Source organism: Mytilus edulis, chromosome 2 (genome assembly GCF_963676685.1).
Source record: "Mytilus edulis chromosome 2, xbMytEdul2.2, whole genome shotgun sequence".
Taxonomy (NCBI): Eukaryota; Metazoa; Mollusca; class Bivalvia; order Mytilida; family Mytilidae; genus Mytilus; species Mytilus edulis.
The window spans coordinates 11,488,727-11,511,215 of NC_092345.1; the positions used below are offsets into that span (position 1 = coordinate 11,488,727).

The following is a 22,489-nucleotide window of genomic DNA, read 5'->3' on the forward strand; positions in this document are numbered from 1 at the left end:
TCCTTTCAAAGATGAGGACGGAAAATAGGTTTATTGCTGCCACCTAAAAAGTATGGCTAAAGTCAAGACCCTCATTTGTGGTTGTAGTTTCTCTTTGTACTTCCTTTCCAGGAAGTAATTTTTTGGTGTTGGCAGAATTGTCTGTCATTGACAACTGTCACCTAACCCTTAGATGTCTGTTAAGTATTATTGTTTCATATTGTTACTTTGTGCTTGACCAACTTGATGAGGCATTCATTAAAGAAGTAAGTTATCTAGTCCACAGGAATACATGTCATCCTACCATCTTGGTAATCTGGACCGGCGTGTAGGTCTAGTAAATAGCAGGGTTTATATTTGTATGATATCAATTACACCCTGTGACCATGATAAGCATGTAATATTTGAAACTGGACATTAAACAGCAATCCATCATCATCACCATCATCTACATCTACATAATACTGTTATTCAGATTAGAAAAAAATGGAATTTTGATTGAAATCTAAATGAACACAGCAAATAGTTTATTTATAAAGCATTTCTCTAAAATGTTGTGGTTTCTTTCTAGCAATGATATCTCTGTGCATGGGAATATATAATAACTAACAAACAATAATCAGTAATTGTTTATTCAATTAAATATTTGTCTGACTCATATTAATTGTTAACATTAGTCCTTGGTTTTTTTCTATTACAAGACAGAACAACAAGGCAAATATTTAATTGCAAGTAAGTATCATAACTATTTTACAAAAATAAATAGGAAAGCAAACTTTCAATCACATTTAGCACTTTTTCAGTATAATATTATGCAAGCAATATGCTTGAATTACTTAACCATTTGTGAAGGAAATGAATTTAATAATTTATTCCGATTTTTCAAAGGACAAGTATCACATACAATATGGAGATGGTAATATATGTAATGGTAAAACTATGACAATTTTAAAATTTTGATGGAATATTATTTTCTGCCTGCGGCTTGTAGATTGTGAAATGAGAAAAGGAAAATTCAAACTTAAAATATATATCATGAGTATCATGAGAAGAAAATGACTGTTACAGTACTAGTTTAAACAGTTTGAAAATACTGAGTATTGCATTCAGTCAAATAAAGAGGCTGTATACAGCAGAACTGGTAGAAACACATCAAAACATGATTTCATGACATAATTAAATAGTGAAAGACTTCTGTTCAGAGTCAACTTCTGATTTTAACTATGATGAGAAGAACTGCTTCCTTTATGATTTGTACAAGCATCTTTCATTCTGTAGAACCAGGGTCCAATCTTTGTGTTGTTAAGGGTATCTTCAAAAGCCTGGCACCCTTCTATAGATGTCAGCACACCATATACAGACTAGAAAAAAATATAGGTATTTTCAGACAATGTTATTACATAATGAAAGATAATATATAAACTGTTATCACAGAGATATATGTCTCTTCTTTTTGTAATTGTGATTATGCAAATGTTGAAATCAAAATAGCAATACTTTAACATCTAACACAAGTAATGCAAATATTCATAGTCAATGAACCATGACTGATTTACATGGCTAAACAATCTCCATGGAAATAATACTTGCAAATGCCAAATAAATTTGCATACCAAATATCATTGACTTAACATTAGCAGTTCATCTTAAACTGATCTAATCACAAACAAATACATGTAAACTAAGATAAGTTTCAACAACATTAGACGGTGACTGAGGGGCGAGGCTAAATATTCTTCATGGAAATGAGATGTGCCAATGCTTATACAACTGCATACCAAATATGATTGACCTACCCTTGAACTGACCTAATCACAATCTAATACATTGTTGATGCCCTCACCGTTTGCACCGAGGACGCTGGAAACAGCATACCTATGTCTTGCTTTTCTACTTTGTCAAGGCGAGACAAAAATAAGTTACGAATGTACAATAAGTTAACACAATTAACATAAATGGTTACCAAGGGATAAGCTAGGTTTATTTTGAATCGAAGCCAGAGACATCATAATTTAATTCATTTTTTTATTTATGCAGATGAGTTTTTTCAGTTATTGAGATGAAATCTTTTGGTCAAGAATTTTGTTATTTCAGTAAAAACAAATAAGCATTAGATGTGTATAAAATAAATATTTCAAAAAGAGGGGCAGTCTGATCCACCTGGTTTCACTTTCATGTAAATGTATTCCAAAATCTTATTCAAATACTCTGTGATTATCTGACAAAAGGCTTAAAAAGTAAATTGACATTGTTGCAAATGCACACTTTAAGGATTATTTTTTTTCGTATTCCAGTTAAATATAATTCTGTATCAAAGCATGTAAGTAGACATTTGCACATAATTCTTTTAACATAAATGTTATTCAACGAATATTAATGAATCCTCAGTAAAACATGTAAGAATCTTACCAGGTCAGCCAAGTTTGGTTTATCTCCTCCTAAAAACTTCCTCTTCCCTACAGTTTTTGTCCATAAACGACATGAGTCATACAGTGAGTCTCGTACTTCATCTTTCAGACCATATCTACAATGTATGATTAATATAAACTGTGTTAAAAAAGTTAATATACCTTTTAAAATCATATTTAAGAATTGTTGATGTGATATGAATATGGAGACTACTTTGTAAATTGTACATGTACTAGACCAAAATTTACAAGATGTTGAAGACCTGTCATATCCATTTCTCAATCTGTAATGACAATAATTGCTCTCATGCATAAAATGCTAGACACTTATTAAAGAGTCAAAAATACCAATTCTAAAGTCTTTGGTTTCACCCAATCATATCTTAAACTGAGCAGGCAATCACAAGATCATTGAGGACATTCTCAAGGAAATGAACATTTTTTTTACATAATTACGGCTGTAAGTTTTCTCGTTTGAATTGTTTTACATTGTGATTTTGGGGCCTTTTATAGCTGACTTTGCCAATTAAGGCCATACAGTGACCTATAGTTGTTAATTTCTGTGTCATTTTGGTCTCTGATGAAGAGTTGTCACATTAGCAATCATACCACATCTTCTTTTTTTTTATATTATCGAAAAAAAACTTGGTTTAGTAGGAATTTTGGACAGGACCAGGGAGTAAGTTAATCTTCTTGGCAAAATCCCACCAATCTGTCTTTAAAAATTCAAAGTAGGATTCGTAAATGAAAAGATGTAATAGACAAATGCTTCAACTAGGCACATGGGTATGATCTTTTTGTTATTGGAATTGTCTTTTAGAGGAATTTCTATATTACAAATGTTATGATATGAATCACATGTACAGCATTGCTGTTTCAACAATATAGAACATTTTCATTTACATAAGTTTCAGTGTTCTCCCCAGATATTTCATATAGCATCCTGGTTAAAAGGGAAATTTGAAATATCATTTTGTTTCTAAAAATTAAAGCATCACATCCATAACACAATCTATTAAAAAATCAATTCAGATAGCATCACATTTCCATGATGCTAAAAGTCCCGGGGAGAACACTGAATTATAACCCTTATACACTAAATGAGATACATTTTCATGTAAAACTATTTAATGTTCTTTAATTTGGTGATGGACTAAAAATTCTATTCAGTAAAAAAAATGTTAAGATTTGTTATTTGAAAATATATGATACTAAAATCACCTGATTTACTTTAACATATATACTATTAGAATTGCAATGCATTAAATATATATGTCTGAAAAATTTGGCTATCAAAGATGCATACGTCCTCCAAAAACTTCATAAGGCACCCTTCATCTAATGATCACATATATTCTACATTTATTTTTTTACAACAAAGAGTACCAGCCATTACTTAATTTTTTCAATTAGAAGATATAATAAGATGTGGTAAGAGTGTCAATGAGACAACTCTCCATCTAAGTCAAAATTGTATACTTAAACCATTATAAGTCAAAGTATGGTTTTCAACACAGAGCCTTGACTTCCACCCAACAGCAAGCAAGACTGATAATTATAAGCAGAAACTATAATTCAATATTAAAGTGGATAAGCAGTTATATACATATATATTTACTAATTAGACATACAAAACTAGGCTATACCCATTGAACTGATGGAAAAGAAAAATCTACTTAATACTATAGGTGAATCTAAAAGCATGTAAAACATATTTCTTACTTTCTTTTGATGATTTTCCCCATCACCCACATAACAGATGCTCCAACATAGATAACAACTGTTCTCTCCCAACTACTGAAGTTCTTCTCCCATTCACCAACTTTGTCAAAATGTCTGAATGTCTGCAAGGATTCACTAGGGGTACGGTAAACATTAGGAGACAGCATGTGCACCAGATCAGAGTCTGTCCATCTTCTCCACTTCCTTTCCTCCCTGTTAAAAAAAAAATGGTTTACCTAAATTATATTTTTGGCAGGTGAAAAATAATAATATTTTCAAATTTTTAATTCAGAAATATTTCAAGAAAAATTAGTTGAAAAGAGATATGACAAGAAGCTGCAAGGATTTTTCATAGCTCAATCCCAATTCTTCAATCAACATTCATTGACATTATGGCTATCTTTCATTTTATTTGGCAAAATGACCCAAATGCATATTATACACTCAATATTGATATATATACTGAATAAAATTTTCACGATTTCAATTAAATTGTTCGTTTCAAGCTCACTTTGATATATAGGTCAACTAATGGAGATTATCTAATTAAATTTCAAAAGGAAAATAAATTCTTTACATTTAAAAAACTGCTGACATGGCTGAAATAAGTAAGTTTTAAAACTGGATATATTTAAAATGAATTTTTGATGTTGAATTCGCCTAAGCAGTTAAACTGTTTTGTAGTGGAGACGATCTACGATTTTTAACAGTGTCATCAAATAATATTTATATGCATGAAATACAATAAATATATGTTTTTCATAGTCCAACACACATATATATATATATAAAGTAAGAAATTGTAAAATTGTCGTACTCATATTGTTCTTTGGTTCTGTTATCTGTAAGTTCAGCCTGCTGGTACATGAGAAAATATTTATTTTGAAACTCAACAGTTTTTTTCCCTTTCTCATCTTGTCCTTCCAGTGCTGGGTAATATGAGGCTAACTTCTCCAGACTCTGTGATCTGTCTAGGAGATAGGATTGTAGAATACTTATTATCACAGTGGAATCATTCAGTTGCTGAAATTATAAAAATAAAAAAGGCATATATAATTTAGAGGTATCCATCTTTTATAAGTCTTTTTATTTATTTGTATAATTGGATAGCTGTAGCTATCATATCAACATATACATGTATCATTACATGTACTACCCAACATCACGGAAAGACTCTGATTATTCATAATGAATATAATTTCGTTTGAAAGATATGTTGAAGATTGAATTGACAAATTTTGTTATACCCAGCCGTCATTTATGTGATTTATTAAATGAAATTTGTTTTTTATTATTTTATGCATTTAAAAAACTTAGATATATATTTTTGTATGATATAAGCTAAGACCAAATGAAGACCAGTTGCAAGGCAGAAAATCTTGGTTATATAACTTTTGTGCAGATCATCTGATGCATGAACTGTACACATTAAATATGAAATACAAACACAGAGAAATGTATAGTCTTTTCTAAAAATAAACTTTTTAGAAACTATTAAGATAAACGTACATGTACATGTACATCCCAGGCCATGGTTCAAACTTCCTTCCGCAAACTTAAAGTTGACATTAAATGGATGAATTATTTTTTTTTACTATATGTACAAATGTATGAAAAAATGAAGCTCTTCATAATGTTCATGTGCTTTGCAATTTTAGGGCTTTTAACATTCCTGATAAAGGCAAATCTAGAAAATGCCCTTTGAGTGTATAAAATTAATAAAGTAACTTTTTTTTTCCATTTGGCATGCTTTAAGGTTAATATCTTGGAAAAGTTGTTTTGAATTGTTATTCCTAAAATTAATAATTTGATTGATTATTCCAAAATAGGAATAAAAATATAATAAAATTAATTCAAGAACTTACTAAAAAGCCATTCTTTCCAACATCCTCACATACAAGGATTGGTACTTTCTTATAATCTGACCATTTTATCTGCTTTTTATTCACAGAGTTAACTTCAATGATGTCATAGGAAAATCCATAGTAATCCAGAACTGACCTCAGCTTACAACAGAATGGACAGCTTGTAAACTGGTACATTGTCAGCTTCAACCCATAATCTGCTTCTGGGACTCTAACCTGTAGAACAGAAACATGTACTTATATAAACATCTAATGTGTGACAAGTCAGTTGAATTGATATGTTTTCAGGATTGAGAATTTTCAAGATTTTTCTGATATAAATCTGTTTGAAACAGTCTTGAGGTCTTGTGAATATTTTTCCTTTTTTAAATTAAAAGTAATTCAATTACTACACATATATATCTATATGATGTTATCAACAAGGGTTAACAACAAAAATAAAACAATACATTTTGTAACTAAATGTGTATATAAAACAAAAAAGAATTGCCATGATTACATAAAACATGAATTTGTACTTGTTTTTTAACTTCTGGTTGGGGAGCAAGTTAAATATCAATAAGAAAAAGTAATCCTAAAGGACATGTCAAGTATATTTACATGTAAGTTTTTAATTTATGAAATTAAAATTGCAATATATATAGATTATGAAATCATCATTTCTGCATCTGCCATAGATTACACTGTCATAGAATTCATCAACAATATGTTTATTGGGTCATTCCTGGCAAGTTGAAGGATAAAGATTAAAGTCAGACATTTTTCTTGCTTTAAATATTTTTTCTTGACAATTATATTCTTTTTCAGACCATTGTTCATGTTGTTAGAAGATAAATTTGGACTTAAATCTATGCCTCAAACATTATCGAACAAATGCATCACTAAACATGCTACCAGCTTGGAATTGATAAAAACAATGATGAACGATTTGTAAATCATGAAAAGGATTTTCTACAGGATGTTGATAACTGGTTCCTTTCCGGTGGAATAAGTCTCCCAATGAATAAATTAAACTTTCTTTTTGGAGACTTATCCAAGATATTTCCCAACAACCAATATAACATGATTTTTCTTTATATTAAACAATATGTGTATAATTTTAGATGCTTTAAAAAGAATCTCTAATTGCAAGCAATTATAATAAAACTGAAAGATATGTATAAACATGATAAATTAGAAAATATGATAGCTGTAAAAAATAAAAAGATAACTGAATTTGACAGTGTATGGAATGTTCTTGAAAAACTGTTATTGAATACCAGCTAATGTCTTTTTGTTGTTGTTACAATTACTTATGACAACTTAATTATAATCTTTTTTTAAAGAAAATATTATTGTCATGTTATGTACTTGATCGGTGTTGATGGCTGTTACGAAAGAAATATGTCTCGTAAATTTTCAATTTATTTTCAACAAAATTACCGTATTTGATATTTAAAATATAGATAGGGATGTAACTCGATAATCCTTTTGTGTTTTGTTTTTGTTTTGTTTTTTTTCCTTCTTTATTTCTTTATTTTTAATTTTTTAATTATTATTTTTTTTATTTCTTTATCTTTTCAATAGAAAATGTAAAATATTTCCAATTAAGATTTATTTATAAAAATGACATTGTATTTATCTTATATGTATTATATTGTATGTATGTCATGTATATGTTGTAATTGTTGGAAATAAAAAAATCAAAAGTTAAAAAAAAAATATTTGTCATTTTTTTTCAACAAACTTTAACTCATTTTGTTCGTATAATATGGGGACAAAGTCTCCTATTACGGTAGAAAAATCAATAAAAAAAAAAAAAAAAAAAAATCACAAAAATTTTCGAATTTTTCAATATACTAGTACAACATGTACTAATGAACTCAAAATCCTTAACTTTTATTTTCAGACTTTTATAAAAAATCCATGCATCTGTGCAGAAATCTACTTCCTTTTCCGGGCTTGTTTGCATGAGACCTCAAATAACATACATATTTATCAGTCTAGTTACTTATATAGAACAATGTAGAAAGGAACTCAATACTAACTTATTTCTAACAAGAGGCTGTCACAACGACAGCAAACCGGATTTATTAATATTTATTTGTGTCCTGGCAATATCACAAGAACCATTACTGATGAATGGTGAAAGTGAAAATCGTCAATATCAAATTTGACCTCCATTTTGTCATCAGTATCAACATCTTAAAATTTGAAAAGCTTAGATTGAATGGTTCATGAGTAAATGCAACAACGTGAATGGAAACGCCATTTCACAATCTTTCAAGAACCATAACTCCTGAACGGTAAAAGTCAAAATCGTCATTATTGAACTTGACCTCTAATTTGCCACCAGTAACAACATATAAAAATTTCAAAAGCTTTGGTTGAATGGTTCATGAGAAAATGCACGGACACGACTGGAAACACCATTTTTCAATCTTTCAAGAACCATAACTCCTGAACGGTAAAAGTCAAAATCGTCATTATTGAACTTGACCTCTATTTTGTCATCAGTAACAACATATTAAAATTTGGGAAGCTTTGGTAAAACAGTTCATGCGTAAATGCACGAACACGACTGGAAACACCATTTTTCAATCTTTCAAGAACCATAACTCCTGAACGGTAAAAGTCAAAATCGTCATTATTAAACTTGACCTCCATTTTGTCATCAGTAACAACATATTAAAATTTGGGAAGCTTAGGTAGAACAGTTCATGCATAAATGCACGGACACGACTGGAAACTCCATTTTTCAATCTTTCAAGAACCATAACTCCTGAACGGTAAAAGTCAAAATCGCCATTATTGGACTTGATCTCCATTTTGTCATCAGTAACAACATATTAAAATTTGGAAAGCTTAGGAAGAACAGTTCATGCGTAAATGCAGGGACACGACTGGAAACTCCATTTTTCAATCTTTCAAGAACCATAACTCCTGAACGGTAAAAGTCAAAATCGCCATTATTGAACTTGACCTTCATTTAGTTGTCAGTAACAACATATTAAAATTTTAAAAGCTTTGGTTGAACGGTTCATGAGTTAATGCACGGACAACATTTGATTCCCGCCCGCCCGCCCGACCGACCGACCGCACGCCCGCCGTACATCCCCAAATCAATAACCGACATTTTTGTCACAAAATCCGGTTAAAAATTGCTGGTTATGAAAAAAACGTTACCTGATGACAGCGTTTCTTTGTTTACATTGAATATGACGTCATAACTTAAACAACGTCACAACTAAAATCACTAACAACAGAACCAAAATCGGAAATGTCACAGTATTTCTGTTACTATTTTTTTTAACTTGTTTCAATTAAAAAAAATATTCATACAGACTTCGTCCCCTTTCACAGGTAATGCCTGCCACATATAAAACATTATCCAACTAGACAACAATAAGATCCTGTGCGAACTAGTCCAAGATTACTCTGAGGTCCAACGGCTGTTTTGACAGACAAGCTGGGGCTGTGGGAAGTCAGAGCTCGTCCCATATCAAAAAGTGGATATTTGCCCACTCAAAAAGATGCGCTGCTTCGTTGCTTCTGGTGCCGAGTGAGGGTCTTGGAATTATATAAATGGGGCATCCATCTGTTCATTTTTCATTTATCTCTTCATTTATGTAAGTTTCACCTACCTGCCAACCTTTATTTTTCCATATTTTAGCAGTTTTTACAGAGACCCATCGATTTCTGCATTTTGACTTTCACTTTCAAATTAACGTCAAGTTACGAGAGAGTTCATGGCCTCGAGACTCAAATTTGCAAATATTTATATTTTTTCACCTCCTTTGTAGGAGATCGATGTTTAACATTTAGTAGCCAACTACGATTTTTCACCTTCTTTACAGGAGATCGGTATTGAGCATTTAGTTCCGACCACAGTGATCGGGAAGTTCGTGCGCCCTGCGCCTATAGCGCATATCGACCAGAAATGGCGCATGGAGTGACTTATGTAAGCGCCCATTTGGCGCACGATATTTTTCACTGCGTTTCGATACGTTTAGATATTGTCAAATGGATTTCCGATCTTGTTCCGTGCCGCCATGTGTGTGTACACAACTGTGTAATGTTCCTCCAATGATAGGAGCACCTATATATTTTTGGGACGTCTCGGGTGTTTTCCTATGGAAATAGAACCATGGGTGTAACTGATTACCCAAAAAACGTAATTAACCATCATTCATATGATTTTTGACAACCTTAAATTTGTAAAATTTGGCTAGTACAGACGAGATTTGTCTCTAATTATTATCTTTTAACTTAGTTCAGCTTGCTATTTTTTCGTTGAAAAACCCCAAAACCTTTTTATGAATATATAGTTTTTGTCTCCATAAAAGGCGACTAACTGGCCTTGTCACTTTTTGGTCTTTGGCTTGTTTTGACATTTTGTAAACATGCCTTTAGCGAATTGTTGTTTTGTTTTATCAATTAATGATACTCTCTACTGTTATTGTTGTCATCGTGATGAAGTAATAATAATTCAAGAAGTGCAGAGGAAATGCCAAATACGTCCTCTAATACGGAACGTCGGGAATAAGTATGGTATCGACGAAGACCCAAATTTAATGTAAAAAAACCCATGCACATGAACAAGACAACAGTAGCAGTAGAAACATTGTAAATAAAGGATATCTTAAATATTATCTGGTTTCGAAGAAATTATTTTACATTCTTTGTTGAATTGAAATAACAATCACAGGCACAATATCTATAATATTCAGTGATCGGGAAGGTCGTGTGCCCTGCGCCTATAGCGCATATTGACCAGAAATGGCGCATAGAGTGACAAATGTAAGCGCCCACCTGGCGCACGATATTTTTCACATCGTTTCGAAACGTTTAGATATCGTCAAATGGATTACCGATCGTTTGCGTGCCGCCATGTGTGTGTACACAACTGTATTATGTTCCTCCAATCATAGGAGCACCTATATACATTTTTGGGACGTCTCGGTTGTTTTCCTATGGTAATAGAACCATGAAGTTTAACGTCTCGGTTGTTTTCCTATAGTAATAATAGAACCATGCGGTTTAACTGATAACCCAAAAAACGTAATTAACCATCATTCATGATATAATTTTTTATAAAGAACTTTAAATTTGTGAAATTTGGCTACTACAGACGAGATTTAACTCTAATGATAATCTTTTAATTTAGTTTTGCTTGCTATTATTTCGATTGAAAACCCCCGAAGCCTTTTTATGAATATAGTTTTTGTCTCCATAAAAGGCGCTTAACTGTCCTTGCCGTTTTTTGGTCTTTGGCTCGTTTTGACATTTTGTAAACATGACTTCAGCGAATTATTGTTTTGTTCTATCAATTAATGGTACTCTCTACTGTTATTCTTGTCATCGTGATAAAGTAATAATAATAATACAAGAAGTGCAGAGGAAGTGCCTGAAATGTTTTCTAATACGAATTGTCTGAAATAAGTATGGTATCGACGAAGACCCAAATTTATTGTTAAAAAAACCCCAACATAAACATGAACAGTACCAGTTTAAACATTGTAAATAAAGGTTATCTTTAATATTGTCCGTTTTGCAAGAAGTTATTGTATATTCCTTGAAATTACAGAATCTATGATATTATTTTAAATCATAAAGGTAAGTAACAACACCTCTTTGGCAAAAAATAATGATACTTTTTATTTTTTTTACAGAGGTCAATTCAAATGGCCCACTCATTTGACAACATGGCCCATTATTTTTCAAAATGGCCCATTGAATTAATTTTTGAGGGGCCTTGGGCCCATAGTGAAAAAAACCTTCCAGATCACTGAATATTATTTAAAATCATAAAGGTAAGTACCACCATCTCTTTGCTGAGATATACACTTTTTACTTTTTTCACTGTAGTCAATTCAAATGGCCCATTCATTTGACATGGCCCATTATTTTTTAAAATGGCCCCTTGAATTTAATTTTGAGGGGCCCTGGGCCCATAGAGAAAAAATCCTTCCAGATCACTGCCGACCACAATAACAATCGGAAGCTCTCGGACATTTAGATAACTTGCATCTTAAATGGACGAGATGTTACATTATAGTCATTTGCATAAATCATCACTGTTTTCTTGTGGTCACGCGATAATCTTTGAAAATGAAAGGCAAAATGCAGAAATCGATGGGTCACTGTGAAAACTGTCTAATTATGAGAAAATAAAGGTTGGCAGGTAGGTGAAACTTACATGAATGAAAAGATGAATGAAAAATGAACAGATTGATGCCTGATTTATATAATTCCAAGACCGTCAGTCGGCACCAGAAGCGACGAAGCAGGGCATCTATTTTGGATGGGCAAATATCCACTTTTTGATATGAGACTAGCTCTGACGTCCCACGGCTCCAGCTCGTCTGGCAAAACAGCCGTTGGACGTCAGAGTAATCTCGGACTAGTGCGAACAGGTATCAGGGCAAACAGGTACTAGGGCGATCAGACCCAGTACTAGTGCGAACAGGTACTAGGGCGAACAGACCCAGATTCATATATAGGCTTAGTCTTTTTTTAAGTTTCCAACACAGTAGCAGAGTAACCCTTGTCACTAGTGTTTGGATACATGTCAATGTGTATGGAACAAAAGGAAATATGCGAAATTGTTACATACTTCTCTTGAAGGCTTCAATTGAAGTCTCTCATTAACAGCTGCATGTACCCTTGTTATATATTTAGATATATATTATATGTATGTGTAATTCAGTTTGATATGTTTTACGGAATTGTACAAGTGATGTCCGGAAATGCCTTTTTGTTTTACTCTCTCTCTTATTAAAATGTCGTTAACGTAAGATGTGTTTTTGTTCATGAGCTAGTCGCAACCCCAACACTAGTATTAATAAGACGAGGCGATATCGTTACATGGTGGAGTGACCCTAAAAAGATTAATAGGAGACTTTTAACAATTTTATGAGATTATTTGCTGTTTTTAAAAGACATTTTAATTATTTTTGAAAATGTGACTCCCGTTGATAATAGATGTAGACCCCATACACGTGGACGACACACGTGGCTGATTCGTCAATATGGATACATTGTGAGAGCATTAGACTAGTGAATTATTCGAACAAATATTTATTTTAAAACTATATATCCAAACAAACATAGAGACATTTATTTTAATACATTGAATCGTCATTTATACATAGTAGATGATTCTTCCCCGTGTCAGAAAACATCATGGACGTCCGTGGGTATATTCAAATATATATGGTCTTGTATAGACGGACTTAATTGGAATAATATGAGATTGCAAAAATAAAGATTAATTATAGTATGCATTGCCTGTATTTATTTTCATTTATGTAGAATGTGAGATTTATCTCATTTCTGCTCGTCTACTTACAGCTGAGCGTACAGTATGTGAGATTTTTCTCATTACTGATTTTTCCGTGTGATATATATAAAACATTGTATTTTTATTGGGTAAATGTCGGAATCTGACAACGAGTCTGTATTTACAGACGATTTTCTATTATATAACCAAATAACAGACGACATAGAACCCGATATTGGCTATTTATTGCAACCACCGGCTTCTCCACTACAGTTAAATACTTCGTTTAGTCTGCCAAATGTAGAGACACCAATTACCCCTGCCTGGACACAATTTGATAAATTTCAAACCTCAGATTTTACCAATTCTAGTACGCCAAATACCGTAGTTTCTTCAACACTTGACGACGAAGTTCAACCTCCCATATCAAATTTCAAACATAATTCTTTTCACAAAATGGAAAAGTTAGCAAATTGCCGTAAATTTGGGGGATACCCACATGAAAATGCATTTCAGTTTTTGAGTGAGTTTGAGTCTTATGCCGTGTTACATCATATATTACCGGAAGAAGATGCTAGAAAAATTGCCGCTTTTCATTTGCACCTTTGTGGCCCAGCTCTTACTTGGTTCAATACTCTTCCAGCCGACAACAAGCAATTATGGCAAACTTTTGAACAGGTTTACAAGAAGCAATATATTGATATTGATTTTCGAAGTCCAACTATACTTCTTGAAGGTGAAATATTTGAAACATTAAAACTTTCAAAAGGGCAATCAATTGACGATTTTTATGCTCAACTACTTGAAAAAGCAACAATTTTGCACAAGAGTGATCACGAAATATTGATTAAATTTATAAAGGGTTTGCCTGATCAACTCGCTTTTTTTGTTCGGGCAGGTCACCATAGTGATAGCGCAAATTGCCTAGCAGCTGCCAAAATGGGCGAAGCTTACGGTTATCGAAAGGACGAAGCACCACTTGTAGCTGCTGTTACTAAACCTGCCAATAACACACCCGCTGCGGTGAAAGATTTAAACAATTTCAAAACCGATGTAGTTAGTGAATTACAAGGACAAATAAACAGTCTAACCCAAGCCGTGTCAAAACTTGCCACAAACTTTTCACAGCAACTAGATAATTCTCGTGATGTAAAAGAAAACGATCGGTTTTCTCGTCCACGAAATCGAGATCGTCAAGTATATCAATATGACCGTGGACTGTGCCGTAAATGTCAAGCGCCAGGACACTTTGCACGTGCCTGCAATTGGAATGAACAGGGTAATATAGATTCCTCATTTATTTGTCATATTTGTGGCCAAACGGGCCATAAGAGTCCACAGTGTGTAAACTATTCGGGAAACCGGTGGAACCCGGGGTTCACAGGGCAGGACCCCCGGGGCGGCGACTAGATAAAATTTCTGTACACGAGTCTGCCCATGTTATTAATAACATTTCTGATAAAACTGTAAATTATTCAGAATCAACTGAATGTACAAGTGACAACGATTCAACATTTGTTTGTAAATTTTTGTATATGCCTGTGCGAATTGCAAATCAGGAAATTTCAGCATTAATTGATACAGGTAGCTCAATAAATGTCATGTCTTCGCAACTTTTTAACTCAATACCAGATTGCATGAAGTCCGAGTTCAGTGCTACGAGTGACAAAATTACTTTAGCGAATAACCAAACAGTGCAAATTTATGGAACTGCTAAGGTTAAGATTGCTGTGCCTCAAGGAAAGCACTGGATTCATGTATATATTTTAGTGCAAACATCGCATCCTTTAATTTTAGGAACGAATTATTTATATTCCAAGAATATCGTTCTTGACTTTAGTGATTGTCGCATAAGATCTAAACATTTCAAGGTTTTAACTCAAAGTCCCGCTTCTATACCTCCGAATTCAGAAGTCCTTATCTGGGGACACGTAAATGGAAAAGTGCAATATGGAATGCAAGGTATATGTACTTCTAAAATATCTAAAGACCGAGGAGTCATAATATCAAAAGCTGTAGTGACAGTAAATCGAGAGAAACAAGTCCCGATTAAAATTTTGAATTTTACTAATGAAACTGTACATTTGAATAAAGGACAGATTTTAGCGGAGCTTGAACCATTTTCTAAGGATCATGTATGTATGCCTTTGAGTGAAAATAATGACACTCATTTTGTTCAAAATATTCAATTGTCGACTGAACCGGTGATTAAAGATACTGAGATCGACTCTAAATTTATTTCTTATTTTAATATTCCCGAATACTTAACTGAAGTACAGAAATCGACATTGATTGAATTTTTACATTCTAATAAAGACTTATTTGTAACCGAGGAAAACCCTGACTTAGGCTTTACCAATGTTGTTCAACACCAAATATGTTTGAAGCCCGACTTTAAACCGAAACACCAACGTTCATATCGTTTAACTCCTGAAAAGAAGGATATTCTAAGACATCATTTAGATGAACTTTTGAGACAAGGTGTAATTGCACCGGTAGACGAAACAGAAGATGTCCCTATTACAAGTCCGGTTGTACTTGTGTCGAAAAGAACGTACCAAAAAGGCAAAGCAAATGCTTCATCGAAAGAGACTAGTTTGTCAAAATTTCGTTTCTGTTGTGACTTTAGGTATTTAAATTCCATGACTCAGCACTTTTCGTATTCAATCCCAGATTTACAAGATCTCACTGAATCGTTTTCTACAAAAACACCGAATTTTCTGACATCAATAGACTTATCGTCTGGATTTTTTCAGCTACCGATTTCAAAAGACAGTCAACGTTACACAGCCTTTAATACATGTTTTGGTACTTTTAAATTTTTAAGATTACCTATGGGACTGAGCTCATCTCCAGCATCTTTTCAACTGTTGATGGATAAAGTACTTAAAGGATTAACTTTTAAATCATGTTTGTGCTATCTTGATGATATCCTTATTGCATCCGAAACATTCGATCAGCATATTGAAGATTTACGGAACGTTTTTCAAAGACTTTCGAATGCTGGTTTAAAGCTGGGACCCAAAAAGTGTACCTTTGCTCAGAACTCTTGTATATATTTAGGTCATAAAATTTCAAATAAAGGAATTGAGCCGCCACCGGACCGTGTTCAGGCCATCGTTGATTATCCTATACCAAAAAATGTGAAAGAGTTACGCCGCCTTGTTGGTTTATTTAATTGGTTTCGGAAATACATCAAAAATTTCAGTGCTGAAATGGAACCTCTGACGAGACTTTTAAAGAAATATGAACGTTTTAGCTGGACCGATGAACAACAACGTGCATTTCAGAATGTTAAATCACTCCTGCTAGATTCTCCTATTCTAGCCTTTCCAAACTTCAATTTTCCATTTAGACTTGCTGTAGACTCTTGTTGTAAGGGGATTGGTTACGTGCTATATCAGAAAATGAGCGAAACTGATGAAATTCGTGTTATACGATTCGGATCTAAGGCACTTAGTAAATGGCAGAAATCATATGGCCCAACAAAGCTAGAATTACTTGGCATGGTTACCGCCGTTTTAGAATGTTCATCATACCTACGTACACAGCCGTTTGTTATAGAATGCGACCACCAAGCGTTGAAACCGCTATTTAGCAACCAACTGAAAGGCGCCATTTATGAGCGATGGATTGCTATTTTGCAGCAATATAATTTTGAAATTCAATACAAACCTGCGAGGGAAATGCAAGTTCCGGATGCTTTGTCACGATGCACGCAAGAGACTAATAACGCTTTTGAAAGTCCAGACGAGCAAGATCCATACTTCCCATATGAACCGGAAAATACAGGTCAAATAATTGTTCCAGGAGGCATTCAATTGACCACTTTATTACATGACTCGGATACTAGCGACAGTAAAAATTTACAATTGAACAATATTTGTCTGCCTGCGCCAGTTCCGATGTACACCGTCGATAATAGTGTTCCACGCAAAAATGTATTGTTACAGGCACAAAATGAATATGATGCCGACACTGAAGACATTGATCAACAGTTTGCACGTGTAGCAAAGAAACGTAAACCGCGAAAAACGATACAACTTTACCCACGAAAGAAATATAACGTAGTGAAAAAATCAGAACCTTTGAATAAACTGACCGATTGTGACTCAAGGCATACTCAAATATCGATTTCTGATCAGTTGAACCAGTTTGAAAAAGTTTATCAACAAATCACTCAGTCGACTAATTTACCAAAATCGGATCAAATATTTGATCAAAGTACTGATAGTGCTACTTCTCAATGTGATGCAACATTTTTCAATCAAAGCACTGAAAGTTCTCAAAATGAAGAGCCAGACAAAATATTTAATCAAAGCACTGCAAGTGATAATGTACAGGATTCGGACAAAATATTTGAGCAAACTACTGACGTTAATGAAACGCAGGTTGCTTATACCAGTGAAAATGAAATTACGAACAATTATACCAACAAACGAGACTCTGATACTGGTATTGATAGTGATCCAAATGTAAATATTTTGAAATCGATTGACATTTTTCGGGAAAAGGGATTTAGCATAGAGTCGATACATGAATTGCAGCGTAATGATACAAACTGCAGACCGTTAATTAAGTATCTTGAAAGAAACGAACTGCCAAAGCTGCAGAAAGAAGCGCGCAGACTTCTTTTATTAATACCAAATTTTCACTTGATCAATGGAATATTATTTCATACACGAAATAGGAAATCAGTGCGTGCAAAAACAATGAATAATTTTCAGCTAGTTGTCCCGGAAATTTCATTGAAAACAATAATTGCATTACATCATGATTCGACATTAGGTGGACATTGTGGTATACAAAATACTCTTGATTTAATCCAAGAACAGTACTATTTTCCGAATTTGAGTGAAAAAGTAACTGATTATATTCGTTCATGTCATGAATGTCAAAGCAGGAAAAATACCACACTAAAAACAAAAGCGTCCATTACGTCATTTCCTACGCCGTGTGCACCATTTGAAGTTTGGGAGATGGACCTTCAATATGGACCCGTCCCTGTCTCTCGAAGTGGCAATTCTTACATTTTTACTGCAATTGACTTATTTAGTAAATACATGTTTGCAGAGCCGATACCTAACACTGATCCGTTAACAGTAGGAAATGCTCTTTTTAGATTAGTCACGCAATTTGGAGTTTGTCGAACTATCGTTAGTGATCAAGGATCGGAATTTATTGGTAAATGTTTCCGAGAAGTTTGTCGTTTATTGGATATTATTCAGGAATATACCCCTAGCTTCGCTCATCATTGTTTGGGAGCATGTGAGAGACCTCACAGAACTTTATCGGAAAGACTAACACCGTTTATTGTAAAAGGAAAACCATGGGAGGACGTATTACCGGGAATAGTATTTTCGATGAACAATACGCCAAACCAAAGTGTTGGATTTTCGCCTTTTGAAATAGTGTTTGGGAAAAGACCCCAATTTCCGTTGTCTCTACATATTAAGGACACCGACTTTTCGTCTGTACCTAAAGATTGCCATACGTATCTGAAACAGCAATGTGAAAAATTAAACATTATACGTACTGAAGTCGAGAAAAATGCTATCAATTCAAAAGTTAAAATGATGGACCGAGTAAATAAGGACAAAATATCAAATATTTCATTTAATGAAAACGACTATGTTTATTTGTTGAAAGAGCCAACCGGGTCAGGACAAAAATTTAAGAATAAATTTGCCGGTCCATATGTGATTTCTGCAGTAAATAGCCCTCATATGTACACCCTGAAGGACCCACACACGAACAAAATTCTATCAAAGTCAGTGCATATCAATAGACTGAAATCTGCGTATGTGAGAAAACCAAATCCGTCAAAATATTTTATGGACCCTGTTCATACGAAACTAGACGATGTTGAAGTCCAAGATTATACATCTATGGATGAGGATAATACGCCTGTTAAGGACAACCAGAACACCAATTATGACAATTTATCTGAAAATACTTCCGATTCTGATAATACAAGCAAATCAGACAATATTTTGATTGTTGAAAATAGTACAGCCATGTCTCGCCCAAAGCGCACTAAGAAATTACCCGCTAGGTTCAAAGATAATAATTTCATTCATTTTAGTGAGGTTGACGTATCTAGCGAATCAACGTCTGCAAGTCAGTTAAAAGTGAAAAGATTTCTAGCGCACAAAATTATGAATGGAAAAAGAGCGTATCTTGCTCATATAGTTGGTGAACCAGCCCAACACGCTATGTGGCTTCAAGAACATCAGCTTGGACCGAAAGCAAAGGCCAAATTGAAATCTCGACCTCCGCCAAAAATTTAAACATTTTTATTGTCATATCATCATCTTTATTTAATTTGCGTCCACCATTTATATACTCGTTAGATTTATCTCATGAGTACATGCGCGATACAACTCACGGTAAATATATATGTATATTCACAAGTAGACTATTTGTCTGTGAGAGTTTTCTCATGACTACATGCGCAATACAACTGTATATATTCACAAGTTACTATTTGTCTGTGAGATTTATCTCATGACAATTTAATAAAGTAGCTATGTACAACGTAACATTTATCGAAATTTGGAACATCGACTCATGATATTCATAATTCGTCAAGGATCTGTGTGATATTTTTAGTGCCGTCTGTATTTTATTCTACCGCAAACTTACTTGTGAGATTTATCTCATAGTAAGATATCCGTTTACTGGATATCCGTAAATGAAGACCAAGAGGCAAAAGAGAAAGATTAATATGAACATTTATTGCATGTTCCCTATTATATTTTGTATTATTATGCATTGATGTGTTTATTATATATGATTCCGGCATCACTTACATTTTTGCTACTTAAAATATGATTATTGAAATATCGTATTTTGTATTGATTATTGATAACATGAATAATATTGTTTGATTGATTAACATGTTTTTGTTTTATATCGAAGCTTTTATTAGACTTTAAGGGCAGTTAGCCTGAATTACTTTTGAAAGGCAAATTCATTGACTTTAGAACATGTAGCTAGAAGATTTGCTTGTTGTTTTTCACCCTCCGTTTTGAATTTCGAATTATGACTATCGTATTTGTATGTAATTTTATAAGTTCGAAAGTTGCAAGGATTAGTTAAAGACTTAATCGAATTGTCAAAACTTTATAAAGAAAACTACACTTTATTTTAAAAAATGAACATTGTTTTTTCTGTAGTGCGAATTGTTAGTGAAATAAGTTTAATACCCCCAAAACATGGAAATTGGAATAGTAAGGCATAGATAACCAAATGAGATTGTATGAATACCTGTCAGTGACTTTTATATGTTAATCACGAATAACCTGAGTAGTATTGCTGTGAATAGTATGGTTCACGAGAAATTCAGAGTGCATGAGAGTTTTATGATCTGGTCTTATATTGTATTTTTGTGTGAGACTCTTTGAAAGTGTGCATATTTTATCACGTTTAGCATTTATCTACAAAATAAGAGTAAGGTCTCTGGTGATTTCATAGTAATTTATATCACATGATATTAACTGTCACGTTTATGACGAACAAGATATTTTCTATACATGTAGTACTCTGCAATTTGTTACAAGATGCTTATTCCACAAAGTTATCCATACCAGTTACTTATTAGTTTTTATATATTGAAAGTTGAGAGAATTTTGAATATTATGAAAGTTAGACAGATATATTGGTATTATTGAGCATGTATTTTATTTGATTATTGTATGAATTCCACATATGCAAAAATTCATTGGGAATTTTCTTTCTGCCGGGGGATGTTATATATTTAGATATATATTATATGTATGTGTAATTCAGTTTGATATGTTTTACGGAATTGTACAAGTGATGTCCGGAAATGCCTTTTTGTTTTACTCTCTCTCTTATTAAAATGTCGTTAACGTAAGATGTGTTTTTGTTCATGAGCTAGTCGCAACCCCAACACTAGTATTAATAAGACGAGGCGATATCGTTACACCCTAATACTTTTCTGCGCCAAGTTTCCCAAGGTGACGGCTCCAGCAACCGTCAGACTGCCAAGTATTCCACCTTTTAACGATATTCTGATTGGAAAGAATTTTGATCTTGTTTGAAATGATCTGTTTTGTATCTTTGAGAAATTGTCTCTATTAGTTTGCCAAAATTGCGATTTATCGTTAAATAAACTGTGAAATTTTCGGTGAAAAGTTTTTCTTATGGGCGCAGCCATTTTGTTATATAAAATGTTTGATGCTATCCATAACAAAAAAATATTTTGCAATAAATATATTTACCTATTTCAATCAAAAATACAAATACTAAAAAACTAAGTATATATTTTTATAATTTATTACTTTTATAATATTCAATATATCAAATAATAAATCATATTTTTTCTTGTATGTAGGACTTCATTTCAGATATATTCATTTTGAAGCAAATTATAATTTTGCCAAATTACCGAAAGGATAAGATAAATTTCCGTGTTACACTTTACAAAAAAACTTACGTCGAGTAAAAACACTTCAATTCAGAATAACATGCGATAGAGAATTTTAAACGTACAAGGGGATGTTCTCGTTCCGATTTACTGGCGTTAGGTAAAGCATAATAGATGCAAAAGATAACAGGAAATAAAAAAAATATGCTGGGATATGCTTCCTCACAGTCTCTGAAAAAAATCGCCAATTAATATTTTTTGTGTTATATTCTCATGATTATTGGAAAGCCGAGACCCTCGTGAGTTATCAAGGTCGCTCAACACCCCTTAGTAGTATTATTATGATACACATAAAGGCGCAGGCACGGCTTTTGTCTCTGATAAAGAAATTCATATATAACGTAACGGTACCCAAATTGCACCGAGTACTCAAATTGCACCTATTTAGAAAAACTAGCAGCGAAAATCTTACAAGATTTTCTAGAGACTAAACAATTTGTTTTTTTTTATGATTTGATACTAAGCACATCTTTCAACATAGGTAAAACTATTTAGATATGCACAAAACGTTCACAGTATCTTCTTCTTCTCTGGATCTTTACACCCTTTATAGGGTAACCATACGAAATTGTATGTCGAACAGTTCCACCACCAAAAAAATAATTGAAGAATAAATTTTTTTTTTTTTTTTTTTTTTTTTTTTTTTTAATTTTCATTTTTTTATTGAAATCTGTACATTTGTTAGTAATGAAAACATCGAATACCGGTACCTTATCCCGGCCTCGTTAATGTTAGCAATAGATCATGTAAATATATATGTGTTAGTATTTGTTAGTTCATTTTACAAAAAAATATATCAGCT

General features: G+C 33.0%; 1 protein-coding gene across 2 annotated transcripts; it reads right to left on the bottom strand.

Moving 5' to 3' along the window:
• Window positions 1-595: 595 nt before the first annotated feature.
• Window positions 596-21,442, bottom strand: LOC139511448 (prostaglandin E synthase 2-like). 2 transcript variants are annotated; one of them, XM_071298205.1, is made up of 7 exons: window positions 21,187-21,442; window positions 12,570-12,618; window positions 5,975-6,190; window positions 4,927-5,132; window positions 4,110-4,322; window positions 2,389-2,503; window positions 596-1,340 (listed from the first exon to the last, which is right to left on the bottom strand). In XM_071298205.1, the coding sequence occupies exons 3-7, from the start codon at window positions 6,149-6,151 to the stop codon at window positions 1,197-1,199; spliced, it is 855 nt and encodes a 284-aa protein (XP_071154306.1). In that variant the 5' UTR covers window positions 6,152-6,190; window positions 12,570-12,618; window positions 21,187-21,442; the 3' UTR covers window positions 596-1,196. The 2 variants fall into 2 exon arrangements, with proteins under 2 accessions (XP_071154306.1, XP_071154305.1); XM_071298204.1 differs by having other exon boundaries at window positions 12,570-12,615; window positions 21,185-21,426.
• Window positions 21,443-22,489: the final 1,047 nt, after the last annotated feature.